General features: G+C 50.4%; 1 protein-coding gene across 1 annotated transcript in view; it reads left to right on the forward strand.

Annotated features, from left to right (window-relative positions):
• Positions 1–991: 991 nt before the first annotated feature.
• The window catches only part of Map3k21 (mitogen-activated protein kinase kinase kinase 21), a 37,399-nt gene continuing 14,071 nt past the window's right edge, over positions 992–24,319 (forward strand). Inside the window, exons 1-5 of the mRNA XM_027947988.2 lie at positions 992–1,808; positions 12,672–12,852; positions 17,084–17,232; positions 18,062–18,237; positions 23,172–23,412. Coding sequence (XP_027803789.2) covers positions 992–1,808; positions 12,672–12,852; positions 17,084–17,232; positions 18,062–18,237; positions 23,172–23,412 — 1,564 coding nt within the window. The remainder of the gene's footprint in view (positions 1,809–12,671; positions 12,853–17,083; positions 17,233–18,061; positions 18,238–23,171; positions 23,413–24,319) is intronic.

A 24,319-nucleotide genomic window follows, 5' to 3' on the forward strand; every position in this document is an offset into this window, starting at 1 on the left:
AATCTGCAGAATTCAACGCTAGCAGTCTGGTGAGTCTGAGCACGCACAGGTCTACGTTTCGAACCGCGCACCTGTAGTGGGCAACCTGTTCTGGGAAGACTTCCTAGCTCTGGCACACTGGAGGATCCCTTCTTCCCTCGCCCCACCTCTTTAGAGAGGGGTCTCCACCCGAGGAACCCACCCTTAGCTTAAACTTTCCCGAGAACTCTTAAGTGGCTCTGGGCGGGCTCCGCCTCTCAGGCCACGTGGGCGCCGCGCACCTCCGCACCCCAGGGCCCTTGGCAGGGGCGCGTAAGGGCTGGCGAGTACGGGAGAGGGTCCCTTGCACTAATGCACTTGGAGCGCTCGGAGCTGGCCAGGGAAGGAGGCGGGCTGGGGGAGGGGAGCGTATGGAACTAGAGAGGAAACGCGGGCTGGTCGCGGGGACAGGTCTAGGGTGGGGCTCATGGCTTGGGGGAGTGGATCCAGGGAAACTTGGAGAGGAGGGGCAGACCCAGCGCCAGGGCGGGTTCTGGAGAGAGGGATGGACTGGAGAGGAGGGGCGGGCCCAGGTGGAGAGACGAGCCCTGGAGGGCGGTCTGGAGGGGCGGAGTGATCCTGGGGCGGGAACGGTATCCGCCCTGGGAATAGACTTGGAGAGGGCCTGTGGCCCTGGGAGGCGGGGCGGCCCGGGGTGACGGAGGAGGCTGGGCGGGTGCTAGGCTGAGAAGCGCGCGGCTGGGCGTCCGCAGGCCCAGGGCCACCGTGGGACGACCGTGCCCGCGTCCATGGGGGCCACTGCAGCAGCAGAGGCTGCCCAGCCTAAACGGAGGCTGGGAAGGGCCTTCGGATAGTGGGAGTGACCTCCGCGTTCCTAGGGCCGTGCTCCGCTCTCCATACGCCCACCCTAGGCGCAGACCGCGACGCCACTGGATGATGAGCGCCCCAGGCCGCCGGGGAGACTGAACTAAGCCCGCCGCGCCGCGCAGTCGCCGAGCCCTTGCGGCCGCGCATGGCCCTTACGGGCGCCCAGGGGGCGACCCTTATGCCGGGATCCCCGGCCCAGGTCGCCCCCGCTAGCGCCGCGTCCTCGTCGTCCGCCTCCTCGGGCGATGCGTGCCCCGCGGGCGCCGGGCTGTGGGCCGCGCTCTACGATTACGAGGCGCGCGGCGAGGACGAGCTGAACCTGCGGCGCGGCCAGCTGGTGGAGGTGCTGTCGCAGGACGCCGCCGTGTCGGGCGACGAGGGCTGGTGGGCCGGCCAGGTGCAGCGGCGCCTGGGGATCTTCCCCGCCAACTACGTGGCGCCGTGCCGCCCGGCCGCCCGCCCCGCGCCGCCCCCCGCGCAGCCACCGAGACCCGGCTCGCCCGTGCACGTCGACTTCGAGCGGCTGGAACTCAAGGAGCTCATCGGCGCCGGCGGCTTCGGGCAGGTGTACCGCGCCACCTGGCAGGGCCAGGAAGTGGCGGTGAAGGCGGCGCGCCGCGATCCGGAGCAAGACGCGGCGGCGGCGGCGGAGAGCGTGCGGCGCGAGGCGCGGCTTTTCGCCATGCTACGGCACCCCAACATCATCGAGCTGCGCGGCGTGTGCCTGCGGCAGCCGCACCTCTGCCTGGTGCTCGAGTTCGCGCGCGGCGGGGCGCTCAACCGCGCGCTGGCCGCCGCCGCCGCCGCCGCGCCCGATCCGCGCGCACCGGGTCCGCGTCGAGCGCGGCGCATCCCCCCGCACGTGTTGGTCAACTGGGCTGTGCAGATCGCGCGCGGCATGCTCTACCTGCACGAGGAAGCCTTCGTGCCCATCCTGCACCGGGACCTCAAGTCCAGCAACAGTAAGTGGGCTGGCGGGGCGCACGCCAGCTGGGGCCACACCGGGGAGGGCTCCTAGGACCCTCGCCCGGAGCAGAGAGGCGGCAGGCAAAGAAGCGGCGGCCACCGCGGGACCCCCGGCGCATCTCGTGTTCTTCTGGTCTGCGCCTTTCAGGGCTGAGGCCCGGCAGGCCTGGGTTACTTGCTTAGGAGCAGGTGCTTCCTGCCTTGACTTGCTGCCCTTGGGCGTCTTTTTAAAGAGGCAGACCAGATTTGCTTGTAGATAAAACCTTTGTCTATATCTTTACTGGCAGGAACCCTCAGGGGCAGTAAGAGCAGGCAACAAGAAATGATATGTCCTTTGTATGTTTGTGTAGGCCCCCTTGACCATTCTTTGGGGTAGGAGTGCAAACTGAGGTAGGTGTCCTTGGACATTGAGGTGCCCTGGCAGCCCTCTAGCCTGGTGGCCTTTTACTGGCCCTTTACAAGTGAGTATTGAGGTTGCCATTTTCCCAGTCCTGTGTCAGTTGAATTCGCAGCCTGTGCATGCTGTGCCCTCAGCTCCGTTCCTTTCCCCCATATTCTGTCCCTTAAATATGGCTTTATGTCCTTTGCCTTTTTTTAAAAATATATTTTAGTTATCAATGGACTTTTGTTTATTTATATGTGGTGCTTAGAATAAACCCAGTGCCTCCCACATGTCAGGCTCTACCACTGAGCACAACCCTGGCCCGACCTTTGACTTATCCGAAGATTTTTTTCACTTGCCATCTCTGTGTATAAGGACGTGATTTCACTTACACTTTCTGTGGTTTCGTTCTAGATGGGGTAGCTTCTTTTCTTCAGATAGGAAGTACCTGTCTGAGCCAGTATGCACTTGTGGGTTAAAATCAAGTGCATTGTCCTTGCATAGGTACTTGAAATCCTGACATCCTGGCCTGTGCCGTTTACCTTGTTTATAAACAGGTTGTATTTTTCTGGTGTCAATAAAGAACTGACATGTGACCTAAATCCAAATACTGTTAACCTTCACTGTATAGAAGAGCTAATAATGTGGCTGTTTGAAGTTACTTCTTTGCTCTTGAAGACCACTTCATATGAATGAAATGAAATGCTTTGGAAGATTAAAGGCTGCAGCCGGAGCTGGCATCTGCCTGCTGCAGCAGCGTGTCTTTCAGTCTTGTAAAACCTGCTGGGACTGGAGGTGGTTCAAATGGAGCCCGTGTCCTCCAAGAACAGAGAGAAGAGTGACCAGAAGAAATGACAGATCTGTTGTATGTTTGTATAGATTTTTTTTTCCTATCAAAATCCTTCAGTACTGAAAATTACTTAAAAATGAATAATGTAGCATTCACATTATAGGAATTGTGAATGCTTTGTTGTAGTTGTTTCATTGTGTGATCCCACGCTCCCCAAGTCTCTCATAGCTCTGATTTTAATGGCCTCAGTGATAGGAGCATAGCCTATCAAAATGTGGCATGGAGGAGGGTCAGTGCCCCAGTGTATTCTTAGTGCTCTGTAGGTCTCCTGAAGGACTTTGGGACTATTTGTCTTAACGATGCACCATTTTCAGTGTACTTCAGATTTGGAGTCTTGCCAAACTTAAGTTTTTGTAGGTGTCCCACATCTGGGACCATGGGACACAAATGGGCTAAATTGTAACAAGAAATACTATGGCCCTGGAAGAATAACTGTGATTTTGTTGACACTGGAAAAACTTGGAGAGCGCAGATGGTTGTGCATGTAGTTGATTTTTTGTACTTTGAAGGTGATTACATACCGCTACTTGGTTTTTCAGAGTTCTTACCCTCAGAACACAGTGCCAGACATCCCACAGCATTTTACTTCCTGTCATCGTCAGGCGAGGTCACCTTGGCTTCCAAAGGATCAGTTGGCTAGTCACTAGCTCGGCTAAGTATTTGTTGCATGTGGCCATTAGTATAGTTATGTGATGGATGTGAAATGAAATTTTGAATAGAACCTTAAATGTGCAAGTCACAGTGCCTGGCGCAGCCTTACTCTGGCCGTCTGGCTCTATTTGTTCACTGAGCAAATGAATTCTTGCATGGTGCATGAAGCTGGGACTTCTTGCTCAGACTTTTCCCAGTGTAGCTGATACTCCGCCACAGCATGCTTGTTTGACTTTATTCATTGTTTGCTAATGGTGGTAGTAAGTTAATGACCTTGTAAACTAGACCTTAAAAGTCAATATTGAGCCTTATTTTCACTCTGCAGTCTACTCACATAACAGAGCTGGTGGAAGTCTGTGGAAATTTTTGTCTAAAACAATAATTTGTTGTAGAACAGCGGTGGTCTTCGTAACTCCCAGGAGGCTGCTGCCATCCTGTCTGCCTGCCCCAGCGAGGCACGATACCAGGCCACCTTGGGCCGCTGCAGAACTGCTAGTTTTACACGTGCATCAGAGAGGAGAGAAACATCGAGGATCCATGAAATTCATGTAACCCTGTGCCAGGCTCCTCCAGGCCCTAGGGACAGAGTAGCAAACCAGAGGACAGTGACAACATCCTTGCCATCATAGAGCTTGGCCCAACAGGTATTCATGCATTCATGCATTCACCTGTGTTATCCCGCTAGGGGCTGCTGACAGTGGTGGTGGAGTAGAGGGGATGTCTCAGACAGGGGTGGGTGGCCACGGAAGCCGCTCTGAGAAAGAACCCCGGGGGAGTCCAGGAGTCTAGCACAGATGCAGGCAGAGGAAGAGGGAGCAGGCCCGAGGAGTTGGGGAGCCCAGTGAGGCTGGAGGCCAGAGCTGTAGGCTCTCAGCTGCCCTGAGCTTTCTCTTCCAGGGTCCTGGGAGTTTTGTGCTAAGGAATAGTGCCATCTAACTTCTGTTTTTATTTAGTTTATTTATGTTTTGCGGTGTTGGGGGTCAGACCTAGGGCCTTGGGCATACCAGGCCAGTACTCCACCACCCAGCCACACCCAGCCCCCTGACTTCTGTTTTGAGAGGCCACCAACTGCTGGGCAGAAGGGACTTCTGGGCTGAGGACGCGCTGTTGCTGCTGCTGCTTGTGGGAGGGGCTTTCTGGGAGTTGGGTGGAGACCAAGGATCAAGGTGCACCTTAGGAATTGAGGGGGGCATTGGAGTGGGCTTGGTGTTCATGCTGAGCCAGTGAGCGGCGGCCTTCGGGTGCTCCTTTCCTTTTGTAGCAGTGGTCGCTGTGTTCTGCCTTCATCATTCTTCAAGGAAAATGACATCCTAGGGAGATTGAGCCTCAGATGTCAGTAGCTCTGAGGTCAATGACCAAACATCTTTTATCCCGCTGTTTTTTGTGTTTTTTTTAGCCTGTTGTGAATAATTATTACTAATTTACTTTACGGTTTACAAATACACTACACCTATAGTCTAAAACTAGGCATAAAGTTGTATTTTTTATGAAATGCAATCCAAAGGTCTAAGAGAGACTGACAAAGGAATCTATGTATTTTTAGCTTTTCCATTAATACGTTGTAAACAAAGGAACTGTTTGATAAAATTATAGCAGATGTAATAACAAATAAGGTATTTCAGGCCTTCTAAGAGTGGCTTGGGGCCACTCTTAATTACGCTGTTATCAATTAAAAGATACCTATCCCTGCCCTCTTCTGCTCTCTCACCAGGATACACTACTCCCTGGAGGGCCACTTCCTGTCCCAGGGCACAAGGGTAGGCAGCACAGACATCCCAGTGGCCGCTGAGGCGTGAATGTGCTCTTGAAATAAGATGAGCAGGGGGCTGGGGTTCAGTGGTAGAGCGCTCTCCTAGCATTCTTGAGGCTCTGAGTTTGAGCCTCAGCGCACCACATAAATGTAAAATAAAGATATTGCGTCCACTTAAAAAAAACTAAAAAAAACATGTTTTTTTTAAAAAAGATTAGCAAAAAGCCTAGGCAGAGACTCTTTTCCTTGGCAGGTGATGCTTGCCTATTCAATGTGAGTAGGCCACTTCTTAACTTTTACACCTGGGGGACGGCTGTTCAGTTCCAGATTAGCAGACTGTACACAGTGGTCACTCCGTAGCCAGAGACTGGGAAGAGAGGGGCGGGCCGTCCCCCTGGTCCGAGGTTGCCCGTGTGCCCTGCATCTTCACACAAGCATGTAGGTGTCCACCTTCACTGGTGGCAGGCATTGGCTTCAGGTCAGCCAGACCTGGAAGCAAATCAGTGTTGCCACCTGCTAGCAGGTGATCTTGGTTTCCCACAGCGTGTATTGATTTCCTGTCATGGAGCCTGGCAGAGCCCTGTAGGGAAAATCTGTTGAATGTTATTAACTCTTCAAAGGCAGCCAGATAAATCCCGGCATTGAAGCCTGAGAGCTTTCCAGAGGACAGTGGTGAGCAGCTAGGTGTGGCCAGAAGGAAAGGCGGAGATGGGTTTTCTGGGGCGGGAATGCGGGTCTTGTGGGGTTGTGCAGGTGTGTGTGTCAGGTAGTGGACATCAGAGAGCTGTTGAGGGTCCTTGAGGAGGAAGGTGGTATGTGGTCTGCTGGTGAAACCAAGTAGAGGGAAGGAAAGAACAAAGCTGGGGTCATAGGCTTTATTACTGTGCTGCCAGAGGCTGTCAGAATGGCAGCGATAAAAACATAAAAGGACTTACTGAGACACTGGTTTGAGGTCAGTTGCTGATTATCGTGCCCCAAGCTCTGGTTTTAAAATCAGTTTGTTTAGCTGTTTAGACTATTTCTTGCCCTGATTTCTCACTCCCTTTAGAATTGTAAAATATTAATTCAGTTTTCTGTGGATGTAACTATAAAAGTCCCTAACCGTCTCCAGTATCCCCAGGGGCTCCCTGCACAGAAGTGTCCCCACACAGGACTTGAGCCAGCTGAGGAGTCCAGGGTGAGAGGTGCTGGAGGAACTCTGATGACACTTTATTGCTTGATACTTTAATTTTCCACAAGTGACTCCCAGTGAGTGTGAGCTTAATTTTCAAATTCATCTTCTCCAAATGCTGCTTCCCTTTGGGCACTTCTCGCCAAATAATGGTGGTGACAGGAGAAGCAGCCACCCTTGATGTGGGCCCCCAGCTTCTGGGCACCTCTGGACTTCATGCCATGGCTCCTGGGTCCTCTGAGGAACGCCTGGCCACCCCGCCCACAGGATTAGTTCACTGTGAAGTCAGTGGTCTAAACAAACTGATTTTAAAACCAGCTGGTCAGAGGTCCAGGGAATATAGGTTATTATTAATTGTAAATTAAAAATATGTAGTGATATAAAAACAGGAATAGACATCAATTGCGTGTTGACATCACATTTTCAGTGGGGGAAAAACCCACATTTTGTAGAACAAATTCAGCATGGAGAACGCCATTGTGTGACAAGCAGAGTCTTGCTGAGTGGCAGATGTATGAAGGCTGGGTGTGTGGACCTTCCCGGCTGCTGTGCCTGTCTTGCCATCCAGGGGGGCTGGGGTCCTTGGCACTGGTTGGCCCTATTGGCACAGCAAACACTGTCCTTCTCAGCACCTGCATACCTTCCTAGATCATTAGATCAGTCCCTGCGTGAGCTTTTACAAATAAACTTCCCTGTCTCATTTTTGGATACTCTGATTCAGTTGATGTTACTTGGGAATGAGTCATGTCTTTCTATTCTAGCATATTGTTTTGAAAATCCTGAAATATATGGAACTGAAAGAATTCTAAATGAACCTTTCCATACCATCTCTTAAACTCCATCCCCAAGACTGTGTAGCTCCCCTCACTGGTCGGACCCCCACGTCCCTCCTTTTGGCTTAGGGTGGAGCAGGACATTGTTTTGGAAAGCTCCCACAGGATTCAGGTGTGGGGCCAAGTCTGGGAGCTACCACCCCAAGGACTGGATGTGTGGATTCCTGTATGAGGCTGGTCTGGGGGTGTATAAATCCTCCCATCTGCAGGCTGGATCCCAGTCAAGGCAGCTGTCTGATGGTCACCTCTGACTGGTCACAGGAAGTGCCAGATGAGACTCTGCCTGGCTTATTCTGGCAAGTTCCAGGGAAAGGAACATCTCCAAGCATTTGTCCTCTTAAGTTGGGGGACAGATGAGGCAATTGTGGTGTGTGAGGCGTGGGCTCCGACTCTACCCCTCTGGCCCACCCTTCCCCTAGGACCCTGTGAGTTGAGGAGGATCAAGTGGGCTCCTCTGGCTGGGCAGACCCCCAGGAAGGGTCTGAGAGGAAGCATTTCTGACTTTGCAGGCCACGTGGTCTTTGGCCGCTCCTCAGCCCTGCTGTTGTAGCCAAAAGAATCACGACAACGTGTAAGCAATTGAGTGTGGCAGTTTCCAATAAAACTTTATTTACAAAGGAGGTTTTGTACCAAATTTGGCCCGCAAGTTGAATTCTGCCAACTCCCGATGTGTGTCAAAGTAGTTAACAGCACAAGATAAAACCTATGTGTCCACTGGTGACTATGCATTTTTACATTTTGTTTAGAAACCCTCTCAATGCCTAGTTCTAGTTTATTTGTGCATGAACTCATTGAGACCTAAACGTTTTCTTCAACTCTTTATCACCTAAGAAATCATTATTATTGTTCTTTCTCCAGATTGTAGTGCCATTTACTCATGTTTATTCATGTTGGCTGAGGGAAAGGGTTTTTCTTTTTTTTAGTTTGGCTGATGTGGTTGATTCAGCCAGCCCACCCCTGAGGACAGGGCTTGAGCTCTGCTTTGTGTGGAGTGACCCAGGATGAGTGGCAGAAAGGACTAAATTACTACTGTAGCCATTTTGTTTGCACAACTCATTGGTAACTTCTGCATATTTAAAAAATTTTAAAAAGAGCAAATTACAAGTATTTAGGGAAGTGTCTCCATTGCACCTAGGATATGTCAACTTTCATTTCTGAAGATTTGGCTTGACACAGTTGTGGGTTTTTTTCAGATTTTCTACAAATACTGCATCAGCCTATGAGTGTAGGGTATGGCATAAGAGTCCTGTCTCAGTCTCCTTCATTATGTGTCCTGTTAGTGAACCAAGCAAGGTGCTGGCAGCAGGGGCTGATTTCACATCAGTGAATCATAAATGTTTTCTCATTAAAACTGGATATTGTGTCCACGAACACCTGCCCTGTGAGAGGTGGCTTTAGTTTTGGTGTACGAGCAGTGTGAAGCTCTGTTTTAGCTGACCATGTCTGTGTTTTCTTTACAAGGGTGTTGTATGTATAAGCCAACTCACTCACTCATAGAACAGTTATTGATGGATTAACCACTCTGTGCCAGGAACTCTCCTAAGCTCTTGGTGGTCAGTGGCGAACAAAGCAGAACAGACCCCTCCCTTAGTGCAGCTTACGTTCCAGCAGGGCAGACATGAAGCAGAATAAAATGGTAATATAGGTATTGTGCTGGCAGAAGCAAGTGTTCAGCGTAAAAGCTAATGTGGTAAAGCAGGATGGAGAGGGTGGGGGGGAGCAGGAGGTTCTGAACCGTGTGGGGTGGTTTCAGGAGGGGGACACCTGCAAAGGCAGGTTTGTAGCAGGGTCTGGAGCAGTGAGGGTGTGGCCGGGTTGGGAAGAGCATCCTTGATAGAAGCAAGAAATGGCGACAGGACCCATTGTGATTGCTTTTTTTTGTTTGTTTGTTTTTGATGGAACTTTATTGTATTTATTTGTACATGGTGCTGAGAATCGAACCCAGTCCCTCACACATGCTAGGCAAGTGCTCTACCACTGAGCCCCAGCCCCAGCCCTGTAATTGATTTTTTTTAAAAACATATATCCTGTACTATAATTCTGGACAGAATTTTCCAAGGGGCTGAACAACCCGTGCCTCCTGCTGTGATTGAGGGGCAGCCAGTTGATTTTGTGGAGGTAGTTGGGGGACATGTTCACGGAAGGCCCAGGAAGGGGAACCAGTGGGAAGTTACCAAGGAGTGCATGTCTGCGGACAGACGCTGCTGACCAGGCTGCCTGGTTTGCAGTTCTGAGCCGAGGTGGCCGCCAGTGCGCCTCGGCCCTTCCTGCTGGTGACAGGAAGTGGAAGGTGGCCCCACCTGTACCTGAAACCTGGCTGGGGGCCCACTGTGTGCCCCTGGTGAGACGCTATTAGTGGTTTCAGTCACACTGCCCAAGAGATAAGAAATTTCAGGAATTCTGCCCCACGGCCCTGAAACAGAATCCCAGACAATGGGCCTTTCTTGGAACCCTGGGCCTTGGCGTAGGAGGGCTCTCCTTGCTTTCTGCCAGCTCAGGGCCCTTGCACATATCCCTCCCATTCAGACCTGGCGGCCTCCAGGTGCACTGGTTTTTATGACTGGTATGGTAGCTGTTGGACAGCACAGGGCAGGTAAATGCACATCTTTCTCACGGTGGCTTCTGGCCTGGCAGAAGCCTGGCAGGGTTCACTGAAGTCCACGAGAGTGAATTTGAAAACTTGCCACAAACACTTTGAACCCAGGCTGTGTCTGCGTGGGAGGTCCTATGGTGGGCGGCTGAGTCTCGGGCTCTGTTGTAGGCGCCTCACATGTCACTTGTCCTCTCTCCAGCACAACCCAAGCTGCTGGTGTGGGTGCCTGCCCACAGACCCATAGGTGGGGAACCAGAGACAGGAAATCAAAACAGGAGGCACCTGGGAGAAATCCCCTGCAGAGAGAGCAAGCTCTTCCAAGGAACTGATGACAGCTGTCAGCTGGGCTCTGCTGGAAGGATGAGGGCAGCCAGTTCTGGGGTCACACTGGGCCTTTCTGCCCCCCCCCACCTGTGTGACTGTATACCGTGTATTCAACCTCTCTGTGCCTCTTTCTTATCTATAACGTGGAGACAACAGTGTCTACCTGTCAATTGTGTAGTGGGTTATATAATGAGAGATCTTTGGCCTCACCTGGCAGAGAGTGTTCTCAGCATAGACTGACACTGGAGAAAATGGCTCTTATGATCAGACATGAAGAATATCATGCCTTCTGTCTTGCCCCAGTTTTGTTTGGATAGTTCATTCCAAAACCTCATATGCTTGTTTTTTCATTGTCTTTCTAAGGACTGTTTTCCTTCTAAGAGCACCTGGTTGCTCTTTTAATTGAAGAACTTATTTTACTTTTCAAGGTGAACCTGAGTGAAACCCTCCCTCCCCATGTGTACCGCTCTCTCTGTTCAGTGGATTTGCTCAGTCACTCCGCTTTCTCTGACTCTCCTTTGGTCATGAAGACTGCCTCTTGGGGCTTTTGTGAATGAGATCATGCTGGTGGCAGGAGAGCATGCAGGGGACACTCAGTATTTGTTGGTGACTCTTCTTAATCTGATGTCCCCAGGGGGTAGGAGGGCAAGAGCCAGGGCAGTGTCAGGGCCCGTGTGTCCTCTTCTGTGGACATTCAGCTCTTACTCTGAATCAGTCTCCGCAGAGCAGGTTCAGGAGCTGAAGGCGAATGTCTTCTGCCATTTACCTCCTCTTCTCCCTGATGCCCCCCTCTGTTCTGGGCCCTGCACCCCAGACTGGCTGTCCAGAGCAAGAGTCGGGTGAACACAGGTGTCACGGTGCACCATGCCTCCTGAGTGCTGTGTGGATTGCATGCAGGACGGGAGGGTCGTTTCTCCCCCTTGGGGGGTTGGAGGGTCTCACCAAGGAGACCTTTGGTCTGGCTGAAAAGCCAGCCCGGCTCTAGAGAATGAGGTATGGGGTGCATCTTAGGTCAGTGTGCAAATGTAGAGGACTGTGGCTGCCCAGTTAGGGGTGTGGACACTGGCCTGGGTTACATGGAACCACAAAGGGGCTTTTTTTTTTCTTTTTTTTTTTTAGTGCCGGGTTATTAGAATCTGGTTTATACACAGTGAAGTGGCCCCCTGAGTGTGTGCAGTTTGATGAGTTTTGGCAGATTAATAGAGTCCTGTGACCGTCACCATCAAGGTGCAGAATTTTCCTCACCCCCACGAGCTTCCTGGGTGCCCCTTTGCAGTCAGACCTCCTCCGGAGCCTCCGGCAGCACTGACCCAGGTTTGCCTCTCCAGAACCTCCTGTGGGGTTAGAGTAGGGGCCTTCATGTCTGGCTGTCAGTTCACAGAATGGTTTTGAGGTCCATCCTGTTGCATGTGCTGGTAGTTTGTTCCTGGGATTTTAAGAGGTAAACAGTGCCGTGATGCCTGGGGGACCTGCTGCCGGTGGTGTGTGTACAGAGGAGGAGGGCGTGGTCGCTGGTTCCGTGGGAGCCTCCTGGAAACCCGGGGACACGTGCTTGAGGTTCTGGGCATTGGAGAATCAGCCAGGGGCAGAGGATGGGAGGGCGCCAGGAAGGTGAAGGGCTGGCCGCCTGGCGGGACTGAATGCACCCAGCGAGCTGCAGAGCAGGAGAGGCCCACAGGAGAGGCCCCAGACCTGGTGTGAGTTCCCTGCCCGCAAGTTCACTGCAGGAGGCGGGGCTGAGGACACTGGCACCTGGGGCCTCTCTGAAGCTTTTGCTTTTTGCTGTATTTCAAGCTTCAGTAAAGCAATTAATGACATCTTATAAATAATGTTCAGGAGCTAAAGGATGATGGCGAGCGTTCTGTAAATTCAGGAGACTAAAATCTTATGGTCGTGAGTTACGGTAATATACCGTCCAGTCATGAGAATGTCTCCTTGGGCCACGAGGCATTTCTGGGAAGAAAACAGTGTATTTTTTTTTTTTTCCATATCAGACAAATTGTTACAGATCAGAAGTCTCAGCAAATGTTTCTTGCCATGGAAACCCTTTCCTTTCCCAAAAAGAAAAATAGCAACTACTAAGCTATGTTGCACCTGTAGATTTTCTTAAAAATGCGTAACTTGAGGCACAAATGACCCAGTCAGGGTTATAATAGACCTGCCTGCTTTAAGTTAGGAAAAATGATGAAATACAAATTCATTCTCACCTGTGCCCCAAACTCCAGTGAGATCATGTTTTAAGTGCCGTTGAAAACCCATGACCAGAGAGCGGGGCGATGAGCGTGTCCTCCTTGGCTCTCCTCAGTCTTGCTGCTGGAGAAGATCGAGCAGGACGACGTCTACAACAAGACGCTGAAGATCACGGACTTCGGGCTGGCCCGCGAGTGGCACAGGACCACCAGGATGAGTGCGGCCGGCACCTACGCCTGGATGGCCCCTGAGGTCATCAGGTCCTCCCTGTTCTCCAAGGGCAGTGATGTCTGGAGGTGAGCTGTGGCTGTGCTGAGTCCCATGGGGCTGGGTGGCCCCGAGCTGAGCAGCCAGGTGCACCTGCAGGGGGTTTAGATTCCTAGTCAAGAGCCACAGGACGGGGACTTGAGGGTTCTGTAGTCGAGACCCCGTGTACTGGGCGAAGCTTCCTGTGAAGTCCGGAGCTGATTGGAGCTCACAGTCTGAGTGAAGGGCAGGGCCAGGGAATGAAAGGAAATCCCCCCTCAAGCAAACTTGACTTCTGTGATTCACAGACAACTAGCTTGGAAGGAGCTGGAGGAAAAGGAAATTTAGACGGTCCCTCCATGTCCTCAATGTTTCCTCGAAAGTTGAGGGCCTTGGGGTGAGGACGGAGAGTGAACCCGGCTGGGACACCAGGTGCTGCTGCTGTCACTCAGCTGTACCTCCTTAGAGTGACATCACCAACAGCAGGAGGGCAGAGAGAAGCCAGGCCTCCCAACAGCTCCAGTGTCCTCAGAGCTAGCTAGCCTTGGCTGTCGCTCATCAAGCCCTGAGTGGCACATGTTAAACTCACAGATTTTTCTCTGTGGTCTTTGAGCAGCCTTGCTGACAGGCAATTTCCATATCGTGCAATTCGCCCCTGAACGGCACACTACAGTGGGTTTCGGTGTATCAGCCCGGTCAACGTGGAGCGTTTTTGTTACCCTATAAAGCAGCTCCATATCCCCTCACCCTTCAGTCCCAGGGCCCCTTCCCTCCTGGCCCCGGGCACCAGTCTGCATGCCAGGTCTGTGGACTCGCCTATTCTGAACATTTTGACTGAATGGAACCTTCCAGTATTTGTCCCTTTGTGTTGGCTTCTTCCACTGCGTCACGAGCTTCATTCTCTTCAGGGCCAAGTGATAGTCCCTTCTGCAGATGGGCCCCATTTTGCTCGCCCATTCAACTGGCGGTGAGTGTTTGCTCTGCGTCTACTGCTGGTTATTATGGATAATGCTGCTGCAAACACCCACGTGCAGGTTTCCCTGAAGACGCGGGTTTGGTTCTCCGGCATGTACCCAGGAGTGCCGTGGCTGGGCCACGTGGCAATTCTATGTTTAATTGTTGAGAAGCCACTCCTGGTTTCCAAAAGTGCTGCTCCTTTCAGAGCTCACCACAGGTTCCTTGCCAACGTGGGTCGTTATCTGATTTTCTGACTCATGAGTGTCCCAGGTGTGAAGTGTGTTTCATTGTGGTTAAAACTCAAATTTTTATTTATTTTTTAACACAAAAGAAAACTAATGGCAGGAGAGACAATGTCACTTGCTAGTGTCCATTTCCACGAAGTGATAAGCCTCTGTTTAAACCCAGATGTGTCTGACTTCCAAATTTCTGATCAGCAAAAATTGTTTTTTCCTTTAATCTTAAGATGCACTGGAAGTTACTCAGACCCACACGTGAAGTCAGTGGCAGAAACACCTGTCAGTAAAAGTTTTATAAAGTTGCTTTATATTTACAACATTTACAATACGATTTAGTTATTTTACTTACAACGTGTAAGAAGCTTATTGTTGGGTGGGGAATTCTGTGGTGTCTTAGCACCAGTTTAAAAAAATTCAAAGGCTTACACGTCCCTGCTTACTGAGTTAGACTGTCCCCTGGTAGAGGCTGAGCATGGGCTTTTATAGGGAAATAAGGGTTTTCATTGATGTCATCACAGTGGTTTTCTAGCATGTGAGATGAGTGAAATTGGCCATCCTTGTAAGAAATCATACTTCAGGACTCTAAGAATTATTAAACTACGTCATCCATCAGGTTCACATTCAAAATGATAGGTCTGAAGGCGGGAGCCATATCATCCTGTGCCTCTGTCACAGGCCTGTGGTCAGCAGGGGGCGTGAGCTCCACATGCTCCCAGTGGCCCTGTCTGTTTAGAAGGAAGCTCCCCCTAGGAGACGTGGTGGCCAGGGTAGGCAGGATCCAGGAGAAACCTCCTCTGTGGGAGTCCAACCTTGCACGTGACTGAGTCACACTGGGGGCTTGCAACAGCCAGGAAGCAGGGCTCTCCCCAGTTGGCTTGCTTGTCATTGATGCTCCCGCTGCTTGGTAGATGGTGGGAGAGCCTCGCCAGGCTAGTGGTACTGAAACAGGCCAAAAGCAAGGTGGGCAGCAGGCAGGAACCACAGGAAATAAGAAAGCAGAGCCCCGAGACCCTCGGGGCTGCTGGGTGCAGAGGGGGGGCGCAAGTGAGGCTGGGAGTGCCGGGTTTCTTTTCGTGACTAAAAGGCTCAGGGGTCACTCCAGTTAAATTGGGCTAATTGGGCTGCACAAAATAACCACACAAGAGACACAATAACTTTTTCTTTGGGGTCGCTGTGACAGCTCCTCTGATCTTAAGGGTCCGCAGGAAGAGAGAGAACGAGAGCACACGTTGACACCTTTTATTGAGGAGAAGATATTCAAATGAGGCAAGTGGCCAGGTTTCAGGGGGCTGAGTCTATCTTCATGATGTCCACTGTCAGCAGGTTGACTGACACCTGGGTAGGCACACCCAAGGGCACAGTAAGAGAAGGGGACACACACAAGGCACTTCCATGGAAGATTCTATCCTAAACAGGGCAAGGGGTTATATGACAAAGGAACAGGTGAGCGTAGCTTCACCCATGGGCTGTAGCAAGACACACCCATGCACGAGACACGACCCTCGCACTCAAGAAGGGTGGGGAAAGCTCTGCCACATTTCTGTGACTGAGCGCCTCAGCACCCAGCCGGGAGTGTGACTCAGTCACGTGCAAGGTTGGACTCCCACAGAGGAGGTTTCTCCTCGATCCTGCCTCCCCTGGCCACCACGTCTCCTTTTGTAATGTTTCCACAAGAAGAAGAGCCTTCAGAAAGCAGGTCCTGCCTGTGCAGTGGGTGGACCGGGATGTGTGTCCACCGGACCTCTTCCCCTCCCCCCTTGCCAGTGTTCCACTGCAGGGTCACTTCCTGTGCGTGAAGCTGGACACTCACCTGACGTCCACAGCAGCTCCTGCTGCCCCAGTTGTACAGTTTAGGGAGCCAGGTGCGAGAAGTTAAGTTCCTCGGGGTGCTGCTCCGGGTGGTGAGGCCAGTGAGAAGCAGGCTTCAGTCCTGGGACCAGACCTGTGACTCCAGGCACCAACATCAGGTCACATGCCCTGGGGCTCTCAGGGGAGGGCTGTCATGGGCTTTCCTGCCCAGCAGAGGACAGGAACACAGGCCTCCCGCTTCAGCGTCAGCCCTGGGTACAGCTGTGTCCTCCCAGCTGGGCTTCCATGGGGTGACCTGTCCTGTAGGGTCGTTCTTTCCCTGAGACTTCTGAGAAGAAAAATCACCTTGTTTTATGCTTTGGTTGTGTCGTTTGCTAATGAGATTTCCTTAAAAAATGTTTTAGTCGTAGTTGGACACAATACCTTTATTTTATTTATCTCTCTATTTTTCTGTGGTGCTGAGGATCGAGCCCAGTGCCTCACACATGCCAGCCAGGCAAGTGCTCCACCACTGAGCCACAACCCCAGCCCCTGCTAATGAGATTTTTTTAAAAAAATTTTTTTATGTTGAAGACTTTGAGTTCTGAGAATTTTTTGATCCCCTGCTCTGAGGTGATTTTTCTTAACCAATATATGAGTTAAGTTTACTTATTCTTGAAATCATGTCATTACTAATGAATCAAGATGGAAATAATTGACAAGAAACTAACCAGATAATCTTGGAAAAGAATTGGTTTCAGGGTGAAAGCTAAGAGGTCTGGCATGTCACCATCTGTGGTGCTGCGTCATGTACGTGATGCATTCCTTTCTCTTTTCTCTTCTACACAGAACAGCTCTGAGGGGTGGAGCAGGGTTTGCTGTTATTTAGGGCTGAGCTGACTGAAGATGGTCTCTCTGGGCTGTGAGTGCAGACAGAGCTAGTGAGCAGCTCACCGCGGCCTGCATCCTGCCTGGGCGCGCCACAGGCCTCGGTGCCAGAACAGCCCTGCCCAGGGTGGAGGAGCACCAGCGCACCCCAGGGCCTTTTCCTGGCATGTGCCGTGTTCTCCCTTCTTTCCTGTGCGTGTCGGTTCCCAGCCTAGAGTGCAGGCAGCCCTAGTGGAGGGGATCTGTGTGGTGTGCAGGTGTTTGAGCTGTCCTCCCCCTGGACAGTGGCCACTAGGCCAGCTGGGTGAGCCACCCTGGTGGGGACTTCAGGAAGGCCACATGTGTGTCAAAGCTGTCTTGAGGAAGGGGCGCCTGGGCCCTTTGACACCCTGCTGACTTTTCTTTCCAGCTATGGCGTGCTGCTATGGGAGCTGCTCACGGGAGAGGTGCCCTACCGTGGCATCGACGGTCTTGCTGTGGCCTATGGTGTGGCTGTCAACAAGCTCACTCTGCCCATCCCGTCCACCTGTCCCGAGCCGTTTGCCAAGCTCATGAAAGGTATTTATTTGTGCAACCATTGCTTTCATGTGTCGGGGGCAAGGAGAGGTGCTCGTGAGGACATCCGCATGGATAACCATAAAAGCAGTGTCTGGTGATTCCAGTTCCCAGTTGCTTAGGGGAGAAGCCTCGTCTTGGATAGGAACCCTCATGTGACCCGCTGGTGACCCGTGTAGCTGAACACCATGTGTTTTTTAACAGAGCCTCCTTTCTGCACAGAGCTCAGCCGAGTGGAATGAAAGTTTCCCTGTACAGCACAGAACTCAAGCGGCCCTGAGCTGGGCCACATCTGCCATTTGTCATACCTAACGATCAGAAGTGTTTTACAGGCTTACCTGGCCTGGTTGTACCTGACCTTGTCTATCTGATCCTTATCTCTTGAAACTCGTTTATTCTTGGTGAGCCGTGCTAGCCCCATGGTCAGGCTGTTTCCTAGAACTGCTGTTGTGAGGACGACACTCTGGAGACTGTGTTCCTGGGGTGGGTTTTATGGACATGCATTTCTGCACCAGGAAGTCTGTGACCCTGGCAGCTGAGGCCTCTACAACACCATTCACGGCAAGGCATGGGACACACGGGTCCAGGTGCTGACCGTATTGTGGTGCTGGCCACAGCAGCCTTCCTGGCAGGGACCTGGGTTGATACAGTGTGAACATTCTTGTCAGTGGGTCCTTAAACCTTCAGGGCAGACGTTGAAGACATGGGTTTCTGGTTCAGTGACAGATGTCAAGCTGAAAACCGGGTTGGTGTAAAATACATCTTAAAACCTCACTGTGGAAGTCCCCTGAAGTATGCCCAGGGAGAATCACATGGTTCCTGTTTATCTTAGAGTGCTGGGAGCAAGACCCTCACATCCGCCCGTCCTTCGCCTTGATTCTCCAGCAGCTGACCGCTCTAGAAGAGGCCGTGCTGACCGAAATGCCCCAGGATTCTTTTCATTCCATGCAGGATGACTGGAAACTGGAAATTCAGCACATGTTTGATGAGCTGAGAACCAAGGAAAAGGTGAGGTAGACTTTTTAATTGTAACATGCTTACACTCATAAAAATTATGGAAAATAAAAGCCAAAGTCACTAGTAGCGTTATTCTACAGTATTTTCAGGATTTATGGATTCTTGCTTTCTTTTGGTTAAAAATAAAAGCAAAACTGTCCTTAAAATAGATAATTGGGGGAAAAGTCCTTTTGTTTGGAAAATTTTTAAATGTTAAAAAAAAAAAAAAAAGGAATAGCATAATAAACCTTTTGTGTGCATTAACCAGTTTAGTAATTGCCATCATTTCATCATTTGGTAAATCTCTCCCCACTATTATTATTATTACTACTACTCCTACTACTGTTATTTGGCATTACTGGAGACTGAACCCAGGGTGCTATACCACTAAACTACATCTCCAGGACTTTTTGTTTTTTGAGACAGGGTCTCACTAAGTTGCCCAGGCTGGTCTTGAACTTGTGATCCTCCTGACTCAGCTTCCTGAGTAGCTGAAATTACAGGCCTGCATCACCACACCTGATTCCCATTGTGTTTTTTAAACTGGAATATTTAAACCAAATCATGTTATTTTACCCATAAGCATTTTGGTGCATCTTTAGCTTTCTTGCCAAAACATCCACAGTAACCCTTCCATCTCATATACTTGCTTGGTACTTGGAGGTCACAAAAATGTCTTCTTACAGTTGGCTCATGCACCTCAGACTCACAAGGTCTGCATGGTTTCATGGTTAGGGCTTCCAAAGCCTCTTTGATGCTGGTTCTTCCTGTTTCACCTCTCTGATTTCCGAGACCATTGCTTTGCTGGGGAAATGGGACCGTGCATAAGTTTGGGCTCCTAAGATGTTGCCGTAGAGCTGTGCTTGGCTTAGGCTTTCACGGGGTGTGGGGTGGATAATCCCATATGCTAAGCACACTGAGGCTGCAGCTCTGTGACACGAGAGGGGACCCTGGGTCAGGAGCACAGTGGGAAGGTGGACTGGGAGATGAGTCGTGTGGTTTCCTGGATGAAGACAGATGCTATTGAGGGCCACGTAGGGACTCCAAATTCAGGCACGCCTCTCTGGTGCAGTGGTAATATTTATTTCTTAAAGACATTTTGTAGTGCCTGAGCATTTTGATGATCAGGGTTTCTTCCTGCCTGGAGTGCGTGACCTGCAGTACTGTTGAGCCCTCTGAATGTTTGTGCCCAAGATTCCTAACATGTCACATTGAAGTACAACATGGTAAGTTTCTGTGACCTCTATCAGGTTATACCCTTGTAGGAATCCCATACCTCATCAGACTGTCAGGTGGACAAGGGGGACGTACGTTCAGGAGGACTGAGGTCTGGTCTTCAGATGGATGACTTTGGGCTCTTGGGATGTTAGCCTGCCATGAAGGCTGTCAGCTCCCCTCTAGGGAGCTCAGGAGATGGCATGGGATCACCCAGGGGTCTCATGCCAGCACTGGTGGCCATCTTTAGTGGTGAGGACCAGGGCTCTGAGCCAGATGGCCTGGCCAAATGGGCTTGAACTCAGCATCACTCTCTGCTTCTGGGCACTGGAGTGTCATAGCAAGGCCATTGTCCCTAGGATTGGGGGAGGTCGGTCGAACTTTCCTTACAGTACACCAGTCCACTAAGGAAGAGCTGGGTACTTGTTCACCTCGGGAGAGGACAGGCTGGCCTTAGCTGACCTGGGTGGTGCCCTGGCAGAAGGTGGGCACCTGCTGGGGAGGGATGTGGAGGCTACAGGTTGGCTGGCCCTTCGCCTTGCAGCTCTTGGCAGGGCTCCTCTCAGCGGGGAGGTCACCATTACATTTAGGGTGAACTTCAGTGCTTTTAGTTGACTTAAAAATGATATTTTTCCCTTTTACGTTTCTCTAAATTATTTTCAGGAATACTAAAATTTGATGGTTCATCACAAAAATAAAAATGACTTTATGCAGGGGTAGAGGATTTTGAGGCAAAAATATTAAAAATACTAAAAATCACAGAATTAAAATTGTGAAGTGATCTCATTAGCTATTCTGACCTTTTTCCTTTAGTCATTGATGAAGCAGGACGCAGGTGTGTTGGGCTTTTCTCCTGTCGGTGGGTTAAGAATAAGAGCTTGCTTCCAGAGCACTTTCTGCCTCTTAAAGTTGAGAGTGGAGTCTTTCTTATTCTTCTGATTGCATTTTGGTGACCTCTATCAGGTTATACCCTTGTAGTAATCCCAGCATTAGCTGTTTTGGTGCTGATTTTTTCCTTCGCTTTGATTCTTACCCATTGCTCTTTGGAATCCAGCATTGATGGTATCTTGTGAGCCTTTGATTCATCATAAGAGAATCATCCCACCTTATGAATTTATGTTTTGCTTAAAGCTTCCTGATGGCATCTTTCTGACACAGTGAGGAGCACAGGGTCCAAGCTGGGTCTTCTCTGCTCACAAGGGGGCGTGGGCTCCTGGGCTGGGAGGCGTGGGCTGGAATGGATGGCCAGGCACTGGGCCGCCACGGTCTCATTGCTCAGCTACATACAGCTTCTCAAATGTGGGTCCCGAGTCCCCCAGCCTCTCTCCAAGTGCCTGCTTGGGTTCTGTGGGACAGGAGGTTGTCGTTAATGATTGAGCGGCCCGTCTGGGAACCCGGATCTGCCATTTCAAGGATGGCCTGCAGCCAACAACTGCCCCTTCTGGCACTCCTTCCAGCAGGAGGACTTGCTTGGTGTGCTTCATTACAAAATAGCCAGAGGGTTTAATGCCCAGACCTCTTTTTTTCTTTTACTTTAGAATTTTAAAATTCACAGAAGTGGAGGTGGGCCACATGCAGTGGGACATGTTCCCCACCCTCAGGACTCTTTGACTGCTTTCTCTTTGATCATATATAAATATTTACCATGTTTTAGGCAAGTGTTTTTTTTTTTTTTTTTCTTTTTTCGGGTGAGGTATTACAAGGGGATGCATATTTTAGATTGAACCTGGAATTAAAAGTGGTTTCTTATTTAATTCATGTAGTAGTGACACAAAAGCCCGAGTGAATGTGCTGCCCATATCTCGTCCTTATGCCTCTCATTTGACAATAGTGAGCTGGATTGGCGTCAACACTGCTGAAAACTAATATCTTTTTTAAAAGGTCATGTTGGGAGTTAGAAGCTGTAAGCTGAATAGAAATTATCCTCTGTCCCCAAATACACTGTGGTAAAAGCTCCAATTTGGACAAACTAGTTGGAGAAAGTTACCAGTGAAAAAATGAATTACAGAACTTTTAAAAATACATAACATTTTTCTTTCTTTTCAAGTAATAAATAGCAGTCTGCACCTGACACACTGTAATGAGCTGTATAAGCAGGACCCAGCTGGTGCTTATCCACAGGCCGACCAGAAGGCTGGCTATCTGGGGTAAACCATTTCCTCTGCAGTTTTGTTTGTGCACTTTATTTTAAAAAATTTAAACTAAAGGATGCTTCAGAGTTTTCAGTTCTCTTTGGTGAAATTGCCATAAATTCAGAATTGGTTTGATCTGAATGAACACATTTGTTCTTGGAGCTCCTGGTCTCTTAATTTTTTGTGTGCTGAGGCTGGAACCCAGGGCCTCATCCTGCTAGGTAAGGGCTCCATCTCTGAGCTGCACCCCGGCTCTTCCAGGCTCTTCTGGATCTTGTCCTATTAGTTTGTGTGTGTGTGTGTGGTAGGGGCGGGGGGGTGGCGGAGGTGGTGTTCTGTGTTTATTTTGCTTTGTGATAATTGTTCTGACAGACCTGGGTCCATTTGTAAAGTCCAAGGGGCTGGCAGAGTTGAACTGGCCTCCTAGTCCCTGGCTGGCCCTGGGGACCAGCACCCTGGAGGTGGGCCACATGCAGTGGGACATGTTCCCCACCCTCAGGACTCCCAAAGCCTATCCTGGAGCTCTGCCTGAGCAGCCGTCTGCAGATCCAACCAAGGGTGGACTGAGGCTGCGCTAAGATTGAGTTCGTCTGAGCAGAGTACGGGAAGAGCTTGCAGATACCCTGTTTTCCGTGTAAGTGCTGGATTTAATAGCAGTATGTCTACCATAGAAAGGAGTTCACCCCTCAAAGGAATAGTTATGTCCCTGGTAAAGAAGAGAACACAATAGAAACAGGAATGGGGATATGGTTTAAACGTAATAGCATTCTCAGATTCCGTGTTGAATAATTTTTTTCCAAGAGGCATGAAATATTTTTTAACTCATAGATGTCCGATTTCTCAGAAATTCAGTAAATTCTAAAACCAAAACCAAGAGGAAGTTGATATTAGTCAGTAGGTAGGCATTGCCGAGGAACTTCTGTTGAGTAATTCACAGGAGCTGTCTGGGGCCAGGAAAGCTCCATGGGGGGGTGCCTGTGCAGAGGGTCGCGGTTTGGTGTGTTCCACTGTCCCTTCTAGCACTGTCCCTTCCGGCAGGCTCTTTCTGCCTCCTCCCACACCAGCTTGCTTCCTTTCTTCTCTCCATCTCATGTTTTATTCTCAAGCAGCTGTTAAATGCCCACAGGAAGGGCCTCTCTAAAGAAATCTGGACTGCAGGCTTTGGAATTAGAGTAATCATCCTTCCACTGATGGCTTCACCGCTGGGCTTCCTTTTGCAATGGGCCACTCAGGCCTGTGCTCGTTGCTGTGCTAACATACCTCGATGTGCCGGGTGGCTGCAGGCTGCAGGCAAACGTGCAGCCCAGGTGTGAGAGCTCGTGATGCTCCCTCTGGATCACAGCTGAGAGGGCACAGAGATGCCCTCTCTGGGTCACAGAGCTAAGAGGGCACAGGGAGCGCAGAGGCCTGGATTTCCTCCAGGTCCTGGTGGGCTGGCTGGCTCCGCATGCTGGCTGTCCTGACTCCCACGAGCTCCTGAGGACAGGGAGCTTAGCCCAGTGCGCCTGGGAATCCAGAGGCTGAGGTTTGCAGGAGGTGTTAGAGTCCTGAAGGGCCTCCTCCCTGCGGGGAGTGACTCCCTGGGTGTGACCCTTGCAGGAGCTGCGGTCCCGGGAGGAGGAGCTGGTGCGGGCTACTCTGCAGCAGAAGTCTCAGGAAGCTCTGCTCCGGCGCCGGGAGCAGCAGCTGGCAGCGCGTGAGATCGACGTGCTGGAGCGAGAGCTGAACCTCTTGATCTTCCAGCTGAACCAGGAGAAGCCGCAGGTGAAGAGGAGGAAGGGCAAGTTCAGGAGGAGCCGCTTGAAGCTCAAAGATGGACATCTCATCAGTCTCCCCTCAGGTAGGATGTGTTCTCACGTTTCTGGAGGATCTCTGTGCCTCAAACCCTTAACTGGCTTTGTCTCCTCAGAACTGTGAAAGCTTGGGCAGGAAGGTTTTTAAAACAGTGAATACGTAAATATGCACAGTTGGTTGCTCATCCTGTCCTCATTCAGTGACCCGATGACCTTCAGGTGCAAAACAGCATAGAGGAGTGTGTGGCCGTTCTTTCAGTCCTCAGCCTGCCTCCCGGTGTCGTGGTGGGTCGATCTAGTCCTTTTGAAATCAAAGCAGAGCCTGTGTCCTGCTGGTGGCACTGATGGCACCGGGTGGCACTGTAAAGTACGGAACAGTAGGACGTTGACATTTCATTCTAAAGGTTAAGGATATCTCGAGGATCTGTGATCACATCTGGCGCCCGAGTTCACAGGGACACGTTTGCCGTCATCAGCACAGTCAACATAGCAAATCGAGTTCTTCAGTTATACTCCAACCTTCATCCAAGCGCATAAAAATAAACCAGTAAATCTAGGGAAGCCTTCAAAAGCATTTTTTTAAACATTGTGATAATAACATACAAGGATTGCTAAAACTTTGATATAGAATTATATTATCTATCCAGGTACATATGTGTTTGTGTTAAGATGCTCTTTGTGGATGCTGTGTCTTCCTAAGGTGTTTGTTAATGACATGGAAATTTCACTTAAATAACTGTGATGACAGTTGTATTTTACACAACGTGTGTATAAATTGTCTTATAAACTATTTACAGACACTGGAAGGCTTGCAGGATAGAGTGACTTTTTAAGGTTTTTGAAGGTGCTGTTGGTTGATTAGAAATTGGAGACCCTCATTGTTATACAAAATTACATATAAGAGGTTGTGAGGGGAATGGGAAAATAAACAAGGAGAGAAATGAATTACAGTGG

This window comes from Marmota flaviventris, chromosome 12, assembly GCF_047511675.1.
Source record: "Marmota flaviventris isolate mMarFla1 chromosome 12, mMarFla1.hap1, whole genome shotgun sequence".
Taxonomy (NCBI): domain Eukaryota; kingdom Metazoa; phylum Chordata; class Mammalia; order Rodentia; family Sciuridae; genus Marmota; species Marmota flaviventris.